The 14,836-nt window shown below is 39.0% G+C and overlaps 1 protein-coding gene across 2 annotated transcripts in view; it reads right to left on the bottom strand.

Annotated features, from left to right (window-relative positions):
- Positions 1-1,445: 1,445 nt before the first annotated feature.
- The window catches only part of LOC148024651 (aldehyde dehydrogenase family 3 member H1-like), a 44,153-nt gene continuing 30,762 nt past the window's right edge, over positions 1,446-14,836 (bottom strand). The window contains exons 3-10 of one of the 2 annotated variants that reach the window (XM_087694288.1): positions 9,646-9,742; positions 6,865-7,071; positions 6,128-6,243; positions 5,878-5,928; positions 5,567-5,739; positions 3,139-3,229; positions 2,920-3,066; positions 1,446-2,047 (exon numbers count right to left, since the gene is read on the bottom strand). In XM_087694288.1, coding sequence (XP_087550414.1) covers positions 1,811-2,047; positions 2,920-3,066; positions 3,139-3,229; positions 5,567-5,739; positions 5,878-5,928; positions 6,128-6,243; positions 6,865-7,071; positions 9,646-9,742 — 1,119 coding nt within the window. In that variant the 3' untranslated portion in view covers positions 1,446-1,810. Of the gene's footprint in view, positions 2,048-2,919; positions 3,067-3,138; positions 3,230-5,566; positions 5,740-5,823; positions 5,929-6,127; positions 6,244-6,864; positions 7,072-9,645; positions 9,743-14,836 lie in introns of both variants that reach the window. The other variant, XM_087694287.1, reaches the window with a different exon arrangement.

The raw sequence follows: 14,836 nt of genomic DNA, 5'->3' as shown, positions 1-14,836 counted from the left end.
AATATGCTTCTTGTTTTCTCTGTATGTATTGTGAAGGAGCGTTTAGTAGATAGCACCAAACTGGTTGGAACACTTCCAATGTTGATGCATTACCCGCCAGAATAGGTGGGTAGCCTCCATACGCGAGGAAGTCTGTTTATGCATTTTCCCATACGAGAACTTTTATACTATCGCAAAACTCTAGATTCTCTGTAGTTTTATCCCACCAAAAGTGAGTTTAAACAAGTCCACAACCAGGTCACCGCTAGGGGGACAATTAACACTATGCTAGAATTAGAAGGATTGCTAGATATGGCAACACTTTAGCAAAAAGCGTTCACTGACATTCATGAAGTGAAAACAGAGGCCTTACATTCATGAAGTACAAACAAGACAAGTCTAGGGCGAGAAAATTTGTAACGTTTCAAGTGCAGCATCTTTTAAGGAAAGGAGTTTTCGAAAAATACCTTTAGTAAGCTTGCACATTAGATATGATGAAGGTGTTGGGTAACATCAAATAGGATCAATAAGCCAGTCAACCATTCCCTTTAACTGATACATATAGGCTCTTAGTGCTCCACGACTAAGCTACACACTCGTCAACACCAGCAGAGATCAAATAGCTAGTGATCTTTAAGTTCTTACAAGCCTTAATAAGCACGCCAATCATGCTCAAGAATTAATTGACATCAATAACAGTATGCCCTTAATTAAGGTCCGGGGTAAGAGCACCTTGTTGCACTGGTTCGTGGTCATGCTAAGCAAGGCTGCTATCTTATTTTGTGACTTGACCTTGTGGGATCATCCTGTTTATTGTCCCTCTTTCTGTGGTACTTTCAAGGGTATCAACCAAACCTAATACAAAAAAAAAAATATGACACAGGGCAAAGCTCTAATCCACATACGTTTGCCATTCTTAACAAAACTTTTGATCAAGGCTACCTAATCTACTTGACAGCACCACACAGATTCCACAGTTCACTCTTGACTAAGTTTGTCCCATACGTAACTGCTTTGAATCCCTGGTCAGAAATTGCAGCGAGCTCGTTCTCACATTATCTTCTATTGAAATGAGAGCTTTCGCAAACTATCTTTTTATTGCATACTGTGCTAAACCAACCACAAATGTTTCATAGTTTGTTTAAGGAACTGATGTCATTTACCTAAATCTTCAAACAAGTTCTAACTACGAGAGACTGGATGAACTAATGTATGAAAGACCTCTGATGCAACAAATCCCGAAGTTCTTTGCTAGCATTGCCAGTTAGGGCATTTGCTATTACAAGAGTATGGTGACTGGAATTCTTCTTTGAAAATTTACACTTAAATTTAGTGGTCTACTGTTATAAAAGAGTGCCAATAGCAAAAGGGGAATGCTTGGGCACATGTGCATGCACTGGTTATAACATGATCTTTCCTGGAAAGCACAGCCTTGAGTTGTTAATTTTTAGATGCTTGGGCAATGCTGTAAGCACTTGATGACCGTATATTTATTATTGACATGGCAAGACATTTGAGTTAGCAAGATAGTGTTGCACTGCTGGAACTTCAGAATCCAGCCAGCCAGCTCAGCACAGAGAGCAAATGCATTCAGCATTAGCATCCAAGCAAAGACCTTGGTTCTACCTGTAAAAAGGAAGACTTGGCGAGTCTGTAGATATGACTAAAGTCTAAGGATTATCTGTCCTTCAATGGACAAACGTGGAAATCAATGTTCATCATGAGAAGACCTCGCAGAAGATGAGGGTAAGAATGTATGCATGACTTTAGCATAAAGATAAGGAAAATCTGCAAAAACGTTTAAATGTACACAGACAAAAAGAGATGGGCATCATGCCCTCAATCCCAATAAAACTAGAAGAGCTCCCACATAGTCAAACTCCATTAATCTTCTTGCCAAGCGCCTTTTTGAATTCGTGAAAGGAGGGTATCGGAGCTTTAAATCAAGCCAAAAAGTACGATACAGCACTGCTTTGGGATGGCTGAACATATCAAAGCTGTACTTTCCATGGTAGGAACCTGAACCGCTCTCCCCAAACCCACCGAAAGGAAATCCATCTAGAACAAACTGCAGAGCACACAATTCATTCATTTTAGCAGTGGCATAGCAAGAGTTCCTGCAAGCTCTGCATATTAAAATGATTTATATTAATCATGCTAGAGACATATAACAGATGTACATGGAGCTTGTTCTCCATCTACATGACAATCAAAGCACAAGTGATAAACATCCATCATGAATTTCTGCACAACGCGTGCTTTGGAGACGAGTTCCAGCATCTGTCTAAACAGGTACAAGGTGTAACATTTAGGAGCATGCATAGAAAATATTTGGTAAATGTCTGTTCTATAGACATTGCAAAAGCTGTACATGTGCATTTGAAGTCACACTGCACCTCCGGAACAGTGATAAAACACTCTCTTTTGGTAGCTTGTCTCAATGTCAAAGACCAGAGCCAACCACAAAACTTGTCCACATTTCTCAGCACTTGGATACAAAACAGCATGCGATACGAGCAAGCATGCTTCAGATTGCATATTTTTATCTCCAAGCATGCCATATGCTAGACCCATTCACAATATATTAGCAAACAAGTTTAGTGCTTGGGCAAGGGAGAGAACATTTACACATTGTATTGAGGAAGGTCACTCTGCCAAACATTTATAGAATCCATAGAAGGTCCTTGTGGAGGGCAAGAAAAAGAAATGATTGAAAGTGGGAAATTCTGCTGGATAAAGACTCAAAAGGCTGCAATATCTTATATCATCAGCCTAGAATGAGGTCTTGATCAAAGGGCAGCTCAAAAAAGTGAGGCGGTTGTAAAAATGTACAACTCATAGCATTTCAAACTGGAGTGATAATGTGCACATTCTCTATTGTATTCACTCCCACAGAGGTAAGAAAACCAAAATAAAAGCACTGGACAGGTGAGCACATACTTGTACAACAGCATCATTGAAGACTACAGATCCAGCTTGCATTTTTACTGCCTTCTGTTTGACATCATTGCTTCCAGTAAAAACATAAATAGCGATTGGCTTGGGACGAGCCTTTATGTACTCAATGCCTTCATCTATATGTTCCACCTACAAGCATAGAAGCATAAGTATGCCAAATAAGGCACTCACCTGGTCACATCACATGAATGAAGAGAATACCTCAATAATTGGTAATATTGGACCAAAAATTTCCTCCTTCATCACTAATGAATCCTGTGAGGGATTAAGCAGAATCGTTGGATCCATGTTGCTGCAATGCAGTAAATCAAGTTCAGTCTATTCTGGCAAAAACAGTCATTGGACATGAACTATATACTTAAATCAAAAAATCCATGAAAAGACATCCATAGAACATGACATTGCATATCAGTGGGCCATAAAGCAAACAAAGATATTCTCAAAAGAACATAAAGAAGCAGAACCCATTTTAGGTAAGTCCAGTGCAGGATTGGATTCTTGCCAGGAATTTACCAAAAATCAGGTCTCACAAGTTCTTTGTGAAGGTGAGACCTTGGGGCAAAGGACCACACTTTCAAGCTACCCCATTAAGAAGTATAGAAACCCCCCATGCATATTGGAGTCGACACTCACCTGTTCCATAGTTGGAGTCCCAAGGGGCAATGGGCATAGTTGGGGTGCCTTAAGTGCCCCAAGTAAGTTTTCAATATTCTGATCCCCAATGGGCATGTTGAGTTACCAGACTATGTCCCTCCCTAACAAGCACAAATGCCAGTCTTTAAGGAACTACAGTGAGCAAGTTAGTTTCCTAAGGGTGGACCCATGTAATGATGACAAACAGGTGGCACCACAAGCAGCGCTTTCATGCTGATGTCAAAGGTCTTAGCTGAAAGGAAAATCTTTTATAGAACCATTCTTAATGCAGGCACCCGTAACTGAGATGAAATCATATGCATGAACCTATTATCAAGAGCTTAAGCTCTACTGCATGCAAATACTAGAGATACACCCCTATGTGGGTAGACTTGGAACTCCAAACTTTTACAAGATTGTAGAAAGAAGCATACTTAGCATGTGAAACACATTGAAAGATAGAGTCAGTAGATGAAACACAATTAACCATTAGAATGTAGACAGTACCACCCTGCCACATGATAACTGCCTCACTTGGGATTGAAAATTGGAAGACAACAAGGGCTACATTATAAGTCAAAATTGAAGCTCTGAGAGAATCCAGAATTGATTTTAAGTATTATACTGCAACATATCAAAATTCTGGATCGAGCAACTGAGCCATTCAACCTCTTCTTTTTGAATCATAGTGTTCTTGGTGCAGCCCAGTTACATGTCTCGATGGAATACATGGGGATAAACTGATGCAAGAAACCCAACAAATACATGAACTCTACCAGCTATGCGAGCAGAAACCCCCATTTTATGTGCTCACTTAGATCGCTTTACAACAGGAGCATTCCAAACAACAGATGTTCACTGCCACTCTTACAATAGAAGTTGAAACGGTGGATGATTTGCAAAAGTCTTCACACCCTGGATGCTTTGCACCTTAATTTCTAAGCCACAATAACTGCTAATGTAAGGATTCTATGGCTGAATAATTCAGAATCATAACAAGGATGTTACCTACATGGTTGCATGTTTCCAAACATCAAACAAATCTTTCACCAAATCATATTTCGAAAATGCATCATTCAAGAATCCAATACACCATAAAGGGGCCTTGGGACATGATGTACACTTCCATGGAAATCATTGGAAACATGGCATAGAATGAAAAGGAACTAATATTCACATAATCCATTTACAATAGCTGAGCAGGTACTTCGAAGACTAGTTGCAGGGCTTATCAAACACTGACGAAAGCAAACACTTTACCCCTGAGATTAAATCCTCTGAACTCAATAAGAATGACTGAGTTTTATATGGGTTACTGAGCTATCTTTCAACAGACTATCTACCAGCCATTAGCTGGAAGACAGCATCCCCAAACTTCCAATTTTACACCTGAGAGTAGCCCCTCTGAACTCCATAAGAATAACTGTGTTTCATAGTTCCTCAGCTATCTTTCAACAATTGCCTTATCCAGCCATTAGCTGGCAGATACTATCTACAAGCTAATACCTGGAAGATAGCATCTCCAAACTTGCAAGTTTCTTCCCTGTTCACTCTCAAACTCTTAGTATTGTTTGATGATCTTTTGGACCTAATGTTCATAAACTTCCATTTTTCAACTTTTTACACTCCTTTTTCATAAGATCATGCTCTAATAAAGTACTAATCTCTTCCACTTGCTGCAATGTCACTACACACACCTCATAAAAAGTAATAAAAAGAGGCACATGTTATTGTGGACTGTGATTTGATATGTCAGAAGAACATGGAAAACTACTGTTGAGACACTTTGTCACATAATCTTTCAAGCCACCTGTCTAAAGGTTTACTTAACTTCCTAAACACACAAAAATTAACATGTCGAATCATATGCTTGGAATGTCCCTAGAAAGATCTTCCTCCTTATAACTTGCACACTGTGTGGTGGTGCGTTTATTCAGTCATGGTGAGAAAAGCTTGAAATGTCCCTATAGGAATGAGCAGAGGTTACTAAGCTTACAGTTTGGCTTCATCAATATTACCCCCTTCAACAATGCATTCTGCCACCATATCTTCCTCAAGATAGCTCCTCAGCCTCTCCAAATGCCTTCTGTTGACAACTCGACCATGGTCTTGCGAAGAGGTTGCATTCTCTCCATAATATTCAGTTATTGTGCTCTTGATTTTCTTAATCTGAAAGCAAGCCCCAATAACAGTGGGCAAAATCAACATTGTCAAACACTCCTCCCCCCCGGAAAGAAAAAAAAAAGCCCTCACCAGTTTTTGGGTAACTGAAGCTTCTACAAGAACATAATCGGGAGCAATGCATGCCTGCCCATAAGATGTGTTCCACTTTGCAAATACCACTCTTCTGGCAGTCACCTATCAGCAATCATAAGACCATCCATTTCAAAATTGTCCACTTTTTCTGGTCAATCAACAGTAGTCTTGATGTTAGAGATTTGATATTGTTAATGATATACTACTTTGACCTTAAATTATGGAAAAATAGAAATTTCCTACTTTCCATGTTCTTATTTATAACGTTCTCATTGCACTAATTCTGTTAACGAGTTCTTACATCTAGGTCAGTTGTCGAATCTACAAGAACTGGGCATTTTCCGCCCAATTCAAGGGTAATGGGGGTCAAGTATTTAGTTGCAGCAGCCATCACAATTTTCCCAACTGCAGAGCTGCCTACAAACTCCCAAAAAAAAAGAGAGAGAGAAATAAGGAAAGCTATTATAGAGCACAAACCCCTGAGATGATAAGATCATCCACATATAAGATAATCAAAACACACCTGTCACCCTCAACCTTATAGTAAAGTTATAAGCAATACCAAAGACCTAGCTAGTTTGAGGCATAAATAAACCTGAAGTTCTGAGCACAATAAATTTAGTTCAAAGTCGTTAGATGCAAACAAGGACAACCTTTTTCATGTAGCTTGACACCAAAGCTTTCCATCATTGAACAAAAACGCCACATGCAGACTCAAAAGGATACTAGAGCATACATGTTTCTCAAAAAGCAACTGGACAAGATTATCGAACTTTCCTTTCTGCTTCTATTACAGAAGCACCTTGTAACTTTGGCCTTCTAAGGACCAATTACACCATCATCAAGCCTAAGATGTCGAAATAGATAAGGCACACCATATGAGAATCTTAAGGTCGGTTCAATGCAAAGGATGATACATACCTAGCATTAAAAAGTATGTTGTATGATGGGATCCATGCAGAAACATAAATCTTTAATTATTGCTAATAGCAGAATGAGAAGTGATTTTCAGCTCTTCATTTCTTAAAATATTTCAACCTGTGAAGAAGATTTTGTCCCATTTTTGTTCAAGTAAAATTGTACACTCCTCGACACCTCCTTCCACTACACGCACAACCCTTGAATCCAGGTAGGCTGGCAAGAGTTTAGCCAATAGTGCAGACGTGGCTTGTGCCACCTCAGATGGCTTTACCACTACTGCATTGCCTGCGGCAATGGCTCCCAAAAGTGGATCCAAGGCTAATGCTGCAAAGCACATGAAGTCTGAATCAGTCTACAGGATCGTGCTGAATACAAGAAACTGCTAGAGATTACAAAAACATATCCTGAAGTGAGGACATGAAACATGCAGCAAGTGTGATGATGCCTCTTTTAACTTTCAGAAGATGGATAATCACAAAATTTATCATCATATGCATGTGGGAAGTTGAATAATCTTAATATTGCAAGTTCAGATGTTAAAACATCAACTACTTTCCCACAAAATCTATACTTTTTGCTCCATTCTGCTCTACCTTTTTCAGTTTCACACTAATAAGGTTAGAGAACAAAGTACATTTCTCTAAAAGGCAAAGATACCATGTGACATGAAAAAATGCAGAAGCATGGACCCCAAACATGCATACAACAAAAGGTGACGCATGACTCCTTAAGTCAGACTTGAGGGTATAAGGTACCTGCAAAACACACAACCCACAACCCACCTTTTTTGTGAAACAATTGCAGCCTATGTTAATGTACAATGAGGACCATTCTCAGTATGAACACAGCCTATCTCAAAAACATTTTTAAAAAAGAGCATCCTAATCCTAATGAATATCATGGAGTCTAAGGCAGTCATATCACTGATGCAAAACCATAAATGTGAGAGATGATTTCAATGGGTGCATTGCAACATCTCTACAAGAAAAACTTGCAATGCCTCTTGTGGAAACAAATGCCCCAAAGGCCAGCACATCCACCTGCAAAATTTGACCTTGTGTTTGGCCAGGAATTATCTCATCTCTTAGCCAACTATGACAATTGGATGTTAGCTCTTCCGTACAAAAAGTAATGTATTCAATGCATAAACGTCTATAGAGAGCATCCATGTTTCCCAAATAGGCAATTCCTGATTTGTAAGGGACCTAAGACTTTTGCTCAAGAATGCACTGTTTGTCAAAAACAAGTTTGATAAACTGGTTACAAGACATCCCGAGGGCTCATGCCCTCCATTCCCTATCACTATTGGATTCAACTTAAAGCCTAACTCTGATCTCAATGGCTTTGCAATGATAAGAGTGTGTCAAAGGGTGTTGTCTAGTAAACCCTAATCATCAAGGTTTTGTTTCTAATTGTCACTGCAAACTACCTAGGTTTTCTAGGTAAACCCAAACCCAGCTCTTAGATATGTCACAATGATAGAGTTGGTTATCTACTACAACCTAAACCCAGCCACTGGATGATGTAGAGAACTTAAGAAACATCCGATTTATATTTCGTGTTAATATTTTGACCATGACCGTGTAGGGGAGGATGATTACCTTCACCAATGTGGTGAAAGGTCTATAAGTGTCTTAATGTACATGGTTGAAGACTAAAGTTTATACCATGGAAGACGTGGTAGATAGATGGATAAAGTCGAAATCCTAAATGATGTTGATTGCTCCTAAACTTAAGTGGTATAGATAGATATATTAGCCTAGAAAAGTGAAAGGTCACTTGATCCTAAAAGGCGAAAAACATAGAATTGCTAAGGCCACTCAACCAATGTGATTTCTTTCACATATGCACTTTGGCTGGCTTGGTCACTACTCATGACTAAGCATCAACAAATGAGTTGCATTTTACTACTTGCTAATTTAACCACTTTTTATTTGACAGCTGGTGACCACCAATTTACAGCACAGAATTAGATTATTAATATTTAGAGTTGTGGACATCAATACTAAAGTCATACACACAACGCTGAATGGAAAAGACTATTCACCTCGAATTGATCATGCCTCAAACTTGGGCAAAATTGGATCCTGAGAAAAATTTGCCAAAATAATTATCTCATGTACTTTGTATAAGATATGACCTTTTTGTATGATATTTGGATCTTCTGACAAAAACGTGACACCTTAAGCAAAGCCACAGGACCAATAATTGAGAGAAGAGCATTTAAAAAGAAAACTTAATTTACTGAAAAGGGTTCACACACCATCATGTGCAGTTTTCAAAATATGGGAAGTGTCAAAAGTCACCTCAACATGGGCACAAATCATTCAAGCTGCTGCTCACCAAGCAATTTGGGGTTTTATTTCCCATCAAATTTTATTGAGATGTTTTGAAGTCAATTTCTCCATCAAGCTTTAGAATATTAAATAGCTATACTATCATTATGATTGGTGCTTCCCTATGGATTTGTTATTTCTTGTGCACAAGTGCAAGAGATGGGTTTTTTTTTTTTGAGGCACATGGATAATGGGTAGTGGATTGAAAAATGGATATACATATTCATATACAACAGAATGTAGTATACATCTATAAGATTGTTACTTCACATGTGTGAGATGTCACTGCCCCTATCACAAAGAATTTCACAGGAGAATCGGACTAACTATTTGTGTATGCAAGTGTGTGTGTGTGTGTGTGTGTGTGTGTGTGTGTGTGTGTGTGAAGCCACATAAGGGCCAAAACTCTCTTTTAACTCTACTGAACAATATAGAGTATGAGCTTCAAAATGTAGCACATTATCACTTTTTAAAGAGCAACAACACGATAAATACTTTATAATATTACAACCCAAAACTTTTTAAAAGCAGCAGCTAATCAATAATAATAATAATAACTCACAAAGAGGAAAGTTCCAAGGAGCTATAATAAGAATAACACCCAATGGTTCCGACATCACTTCAGCTTTAGTTGGAAATGTCACCAGAGGCGTGTATACCTACAAAAATATAACAAGGTTATAGCAAACTCCTACAACACAGATCTAAAAATCATTTTCCAAGTAAGAAGTTAATCTTAAAGAGAGTCCTTCAAAAAAAAAAAAGACTTTTGAGGAACAAAAACTTTTGGCCTACACAAGGTCAAGGGAATAGTTCACAATATGAAAGTTGAAAGACACAAGCAACGATACCCATGAATTTCAAGCATTTTGCTTTAAAACTTATTTAAGCCCAACCTTGCATTAAATCATTTTCATTATAGATTGAAAGAGCCTAGAAATTGATCCTTTTGGCACAAATGGTATAGCTTTGAGCACATCACAATACTAGATTTAAAATGGCCCACAACTTTATCATAGTACTAGCCTACAATTTAACAAAAATTCAGCTGTATATAATGTATAACCTAACATTTACCTTAAGACTGTTAGACAGTGTCATTTCCTGGACAGTCCGCATATCAGCAGTCAGACAGCAGAGCAGTATGGCCAGAGTGCAGGCGCAGAGGAGGCCACGTCAGCTGGTTGGACAGGGTGCCACATGGCACAGATTCTGCAGTCGGTCAGTTTTCTGCAGTCGGCTGCATTAATTGCAGCCAACCTGGTGCTGGGAATTTCCTACTTTTCGGCATATTTATAGCCAGTTTTGTGGCACACTCCAGCATGCGGAAAAGGAGTTCGGTGAGTAATGATGTTGGCCATTTTGGAGTCTTATAATTTGGCAGAACTAGTGATGGAGGAGATTAACAAGCCCTTGGTGAGGAATGAATCCAAACTCTCTTTCAAAGCTGGTGTAGAGTTGACCAAGGCCCAGTCTCATTGGGACAAACTGAATGCTAGGATTCAATCTTTTCTGTTTCTGTCTTGCACCACAACCGTGATAGCTCACATCGAGCACTTCACGATGGCTCGTGAGATATGGCTGGAGCTCAACCAAATGTACAACCGGATGACCCTAATGAAGAGGGTTTCTTTGGAGGTGTAGATGCAGACTTTGCCCGTGAATAAGTCTTCTTCGCTTCGGGAGCACATCAACAAGCTTCGGCAGCTTCAAATGCAAGTTCAAAATGTGGGGAAGCCTATTTCCTCTGAAGACATAGCGATCACTTTACTATCCCAGGTGCCGCCACGATTCGGTACTTTTTATTCCGCTCTTATTGCATCAAGGCAGGAGTGGACTCTTTGGTGGGAAGAGTTGGTTCCTATGGTCTTGGACCAGGAGGAACAATTGAAGGAACAGAATGCTTCCAAACCGGAGGCATTGGTTGGTCAAGCCTCTCAAAAGAAGGGGGAAGGACACGAAGGATTCTGGAGCGATGGCTGCACCCTCATCAGCTGCTTTTCTACACTTAGCAGTCATTGAGGACTCTACACCTAAGAATTCTGATGCTGCGATAATAGCTCCCCAAGCTTGAGAGTGGATCGTGGACAGTGGTGCCTCCAGATGAAAGCCTAAATTTGGAACACGTAGGGTCTTTGAGGTGGACTATGCCATGTATGAGGATTCCTTTTACCAAAAATTTCAAAAATGCAAGTGTTGCAAGGATATGCCTTATTAGATCGTTTTCCTTTGCATCTTGATATGATTAGGCAGTCTATAAATGCTTTTCAAGGTCTTTTGGGCAAGCTGCCCTTGCGCTTCAAGTCCTCATTTCTAAATCATGTTGTCTTCAAAGAATATGAAACTCATGTTCCCTTTTGGCCAAGCCACTCCCATCCATGTGTCAACACATTTGGGCTTCAAGCAGCATGCTTTCATCATGGAAAAAAGGGGCCATTAAGTTGATTCCTAAAGTTCTCTCCCCTTTTAAACTTGCGCATTGGAGACCCATATCCTTAATGTGCACCATCTATAAGATCTTTGATAAGATATTGGCAAATTATCTTCATAAGCAACTACCTTGTCTGGTGCATCCTCATTAGTACGGCTTCATTAAGGGCTTGAAACATTCTGAATAATATCACGAATGCCTAAATGGCCATCGATTATGTGTAACATATACAACAAGAGGTGCTTTGGTACAACTGGACTTGGAAAGGCCTTATAATTCCTAGAATGGTCTTTTCTTGTGGATCTCATGCAAGGCATGGGCTTTGGGCCTCGTATGTTTAGGATGATCTATGCAATCAGTGTAGGGACTACATCCATTGTTAGGCTTAATTGTGGAGTTATTGAGCCCTTCCCCTTGCATGCTTGGCTCGCCATGGCCGTCCTCTAAGCCCTCTTTTGTTTGCACTTGCCACTCATCCCATTCTTTGTATGTTGTTGCATATTGTTGATATGGAACAATGGGTTGGTTTATCTCTTCCTTTGTCCCAGCATTTTGTTGGTCAGAAGACACCTTCATGGTTTTAAAAGCAGATGCTTCTAGTCTTCGCAAAGCTTTGGATGTTTGGAATTTGTTTGGACATGCATTGGATCTCTACATTAATGCTACGAAATCAACCCTTGTTGCTTCCACAAGCTCCAATTTGTTGGATTTGGGATGGTAGGGTGTGGTCATTCAACAAGGAGACATTGTGAGACGTCTTGGCTATCCCTTGGGAGTGGATATGCAGCTCAAACACTTGCTGAATTGGATCTCCCAAAAACTAGAAGCCAAATTTGTTTATTGGAAATCTGAAGCTTGGCCCTTCCATGTATGCCTTAAAAGTGGCAAAGACCATAATGCTCCCCATGCTCACTTATTTTTTGCCATTGTTGGACTAGGTCTAATGTTGCTTTGAAGGATCTCACTTACCACTTTTGTTTTATGTAGTGGAAGAAAGACTTGTGTAGTGTGTCATATCATGACTATCTTGGAATCATGTTTGCACATTGAAATCCCTCGGGGTTGGGACTTTTTTAGATGTGGAGACCCACATGATAGCCCTTTGCCGATCGCTTTTGTAGGCTATGTGTACTGAACAACAACCTAGGATGATTATTGCTTGTTTTTTTCTTGAAGATCATGGTCTTTGGTAGGGTAATGCAAAGATTTTGGGTTCATGGTGGCCTGTTCTGTATGTTGAGATCCAATTCTCTGCTTCAATTCTCCTTAATCACTTGGTATGTTCATGGAAACTAGTGCTTTGCAATGTCCAATGGCACCCAATCAAGCATAGGTTGGCTATCAATTCTTTCCAAATGGAAATTCTAGCAATACCTTGTCTCCTCTCATGGGAGGACAAATCGAAGGATAGACCCAAATTTAATTATATGGCTTGCCTTGGATTGGTCTCAATGGTTGATGAGACTCTCTTGCCTCACAACACACTTATGTCTTTTCGCACTATTAAACAGGTCTTCCGAGTCCCGCTTGGCTACTGTGACCTTTAGGGCAAGGTTTCTAGACTTTTGTAGGATCCTTCCAGGCCACTTAAGTCTCTAGTGTTCTTTAGTTAATCAAATTTATCACCTCATGATCAAAGATCATTCAAGGTTGACCATCAAAGCCAATGCACTTTGGGGACTACATAAAACTAAAGCTTAGTGGAAGTTGACGATGATGGAAGGATGGCACAGAAGATGCCATTCAAATGTAAGGTATTCATCTAGCGCATGTTGGTGGGTGGTCTTTCCCTTGCTTCAGCTCTTCGCTATCATGGTATTTCCAATGGGAACCATTTCTTTTGTAATATTACAATGGAGTCTTCCAGTCACACTGATAAATTTTGTCCTTTCGAGTGGAAAATTTTGCTCCTCATTTTTGACATAAGGCATGGTGTGGTGGGCACAATATATGTTCTTTTGATTGGGTTTTTGGTAAGCCTAATCATCATGGTAAGACAACCCCATATGAAGATTCTATTTTACTTTCTTAGATTTTGGGGGGGTTGTCATATTTGGGTCACTCACAATGCATTCTTTTTTATGCTGCCTTGGGCATCTTGAGTCGCGTTGCAAAGTTGAAAGGACTTCTTCAGCAGTAGCTTGATCTTATTTAGCATGTTGATACTTCGTCTACAAAGGATTTAATACCTTTGCATCGAGCAGTCTCCTTAGTGACCTTGCCCTGATTTCACTACTCCTTTTTATCCTTTTCTTGTGTTGCTTCAAAAAAGAGAGCTTAGTTTATGCATGATGGCTTAGAGCCATCTTGCATCTTGTAATCTTGTATCTTTTTCATAATTAATAGAATTACCTATTACAAAAAAAAAAAGAATTACATTGTAATGAGAGGAAAACCAACCCCTCTTTTATAGGATTTTATTGAAGCAAACCACGGGCACGAAGTGTTTGAACCACACATAATCACAATGGGTTGATTTGCCACAATTTTGAAAATTAGGATTTAAAAGCCTTGATTTTTGCATAAATTGGAAAGCAAGCTGATCTTCTTCTCTTGTGCTTTGATGTGTTCAAATTGAGTAAAGTGCTAGATAAGCATATATAAAGCAAGTGGCTTAAATTTCAATGATAGAGCTTGTTGAAAATGAAGACAGAGAGGCCTTCAATATATAGATAAGCATATACGAAGCATGTGGCTTAAATTTCAATGATACAGCTTGTTGAAAATGAAGAGAGAGAGGACTTCAATATATAGATATGGAGCTTGGGTGCTCAAAAGTGGAAAATAGAGGCTATAAATGATGAAACGTTTGTTAAAAATGATAGTGTTGAGCAAAATGACAAGTGTGGAACACCTAACACGTCCTATTCTAGATGTCACTTGTTAATTTTCTAGTAAAAAAAGACTCTAAATCTTCTACTCAAAATCTCTTAAATGGCTAAGAATTTGAGATGGGTATTAGAGACAAAATTATTCATTGTGAAATTTTGGAATCTTTAACAACATATTTTTTATTTGAGTAACTTTTAAAATAGTAACCTCATAAATTTTCAGAGTCATAATTTAGATTTTGGAGAGCTTAATTATATAGATTCACTTCTTCATGGTTTTTTTTTGGATCGTGAGTATTTGGTTTTACTTTTTGAAACCACTCATTATATGGACTTTAATCAATGTGACTACTCAAATAAAAAAGATTTAGTCATTTGGGTTTTTGGTCAATTTGACTACTCGAATAAACTTTTAGTTCTTCCTTGGACATCTCATCGATGACAACCCAAGTATAATATTAAGGCATTCTAGCCATTTGCCACCCGTGAAT

This window comes from Lygodium microphyllum, chromosome 15, assembly GCF_053477565.2.
Source record: "Lygodium microphyllum isolate KBCC chromosome 15, Lygodium_microphyllum_v1.1.10, whole genome shotgun sequence".
In the NCBI taxonomy this organism is placed as follows: domain Eukaryota; kingdom Viridiplantae; phylum Streptophyta; class Polypodiopsida; order Schizaeales; family Lygodiaceae; genus Lygodium; species Lygodium microphyllum.
The sequence above is the reverse complement of the archived record's forward strand: the minus strand, read 5'-3'. Positions and strand labels throughout refer to the sequence as shown.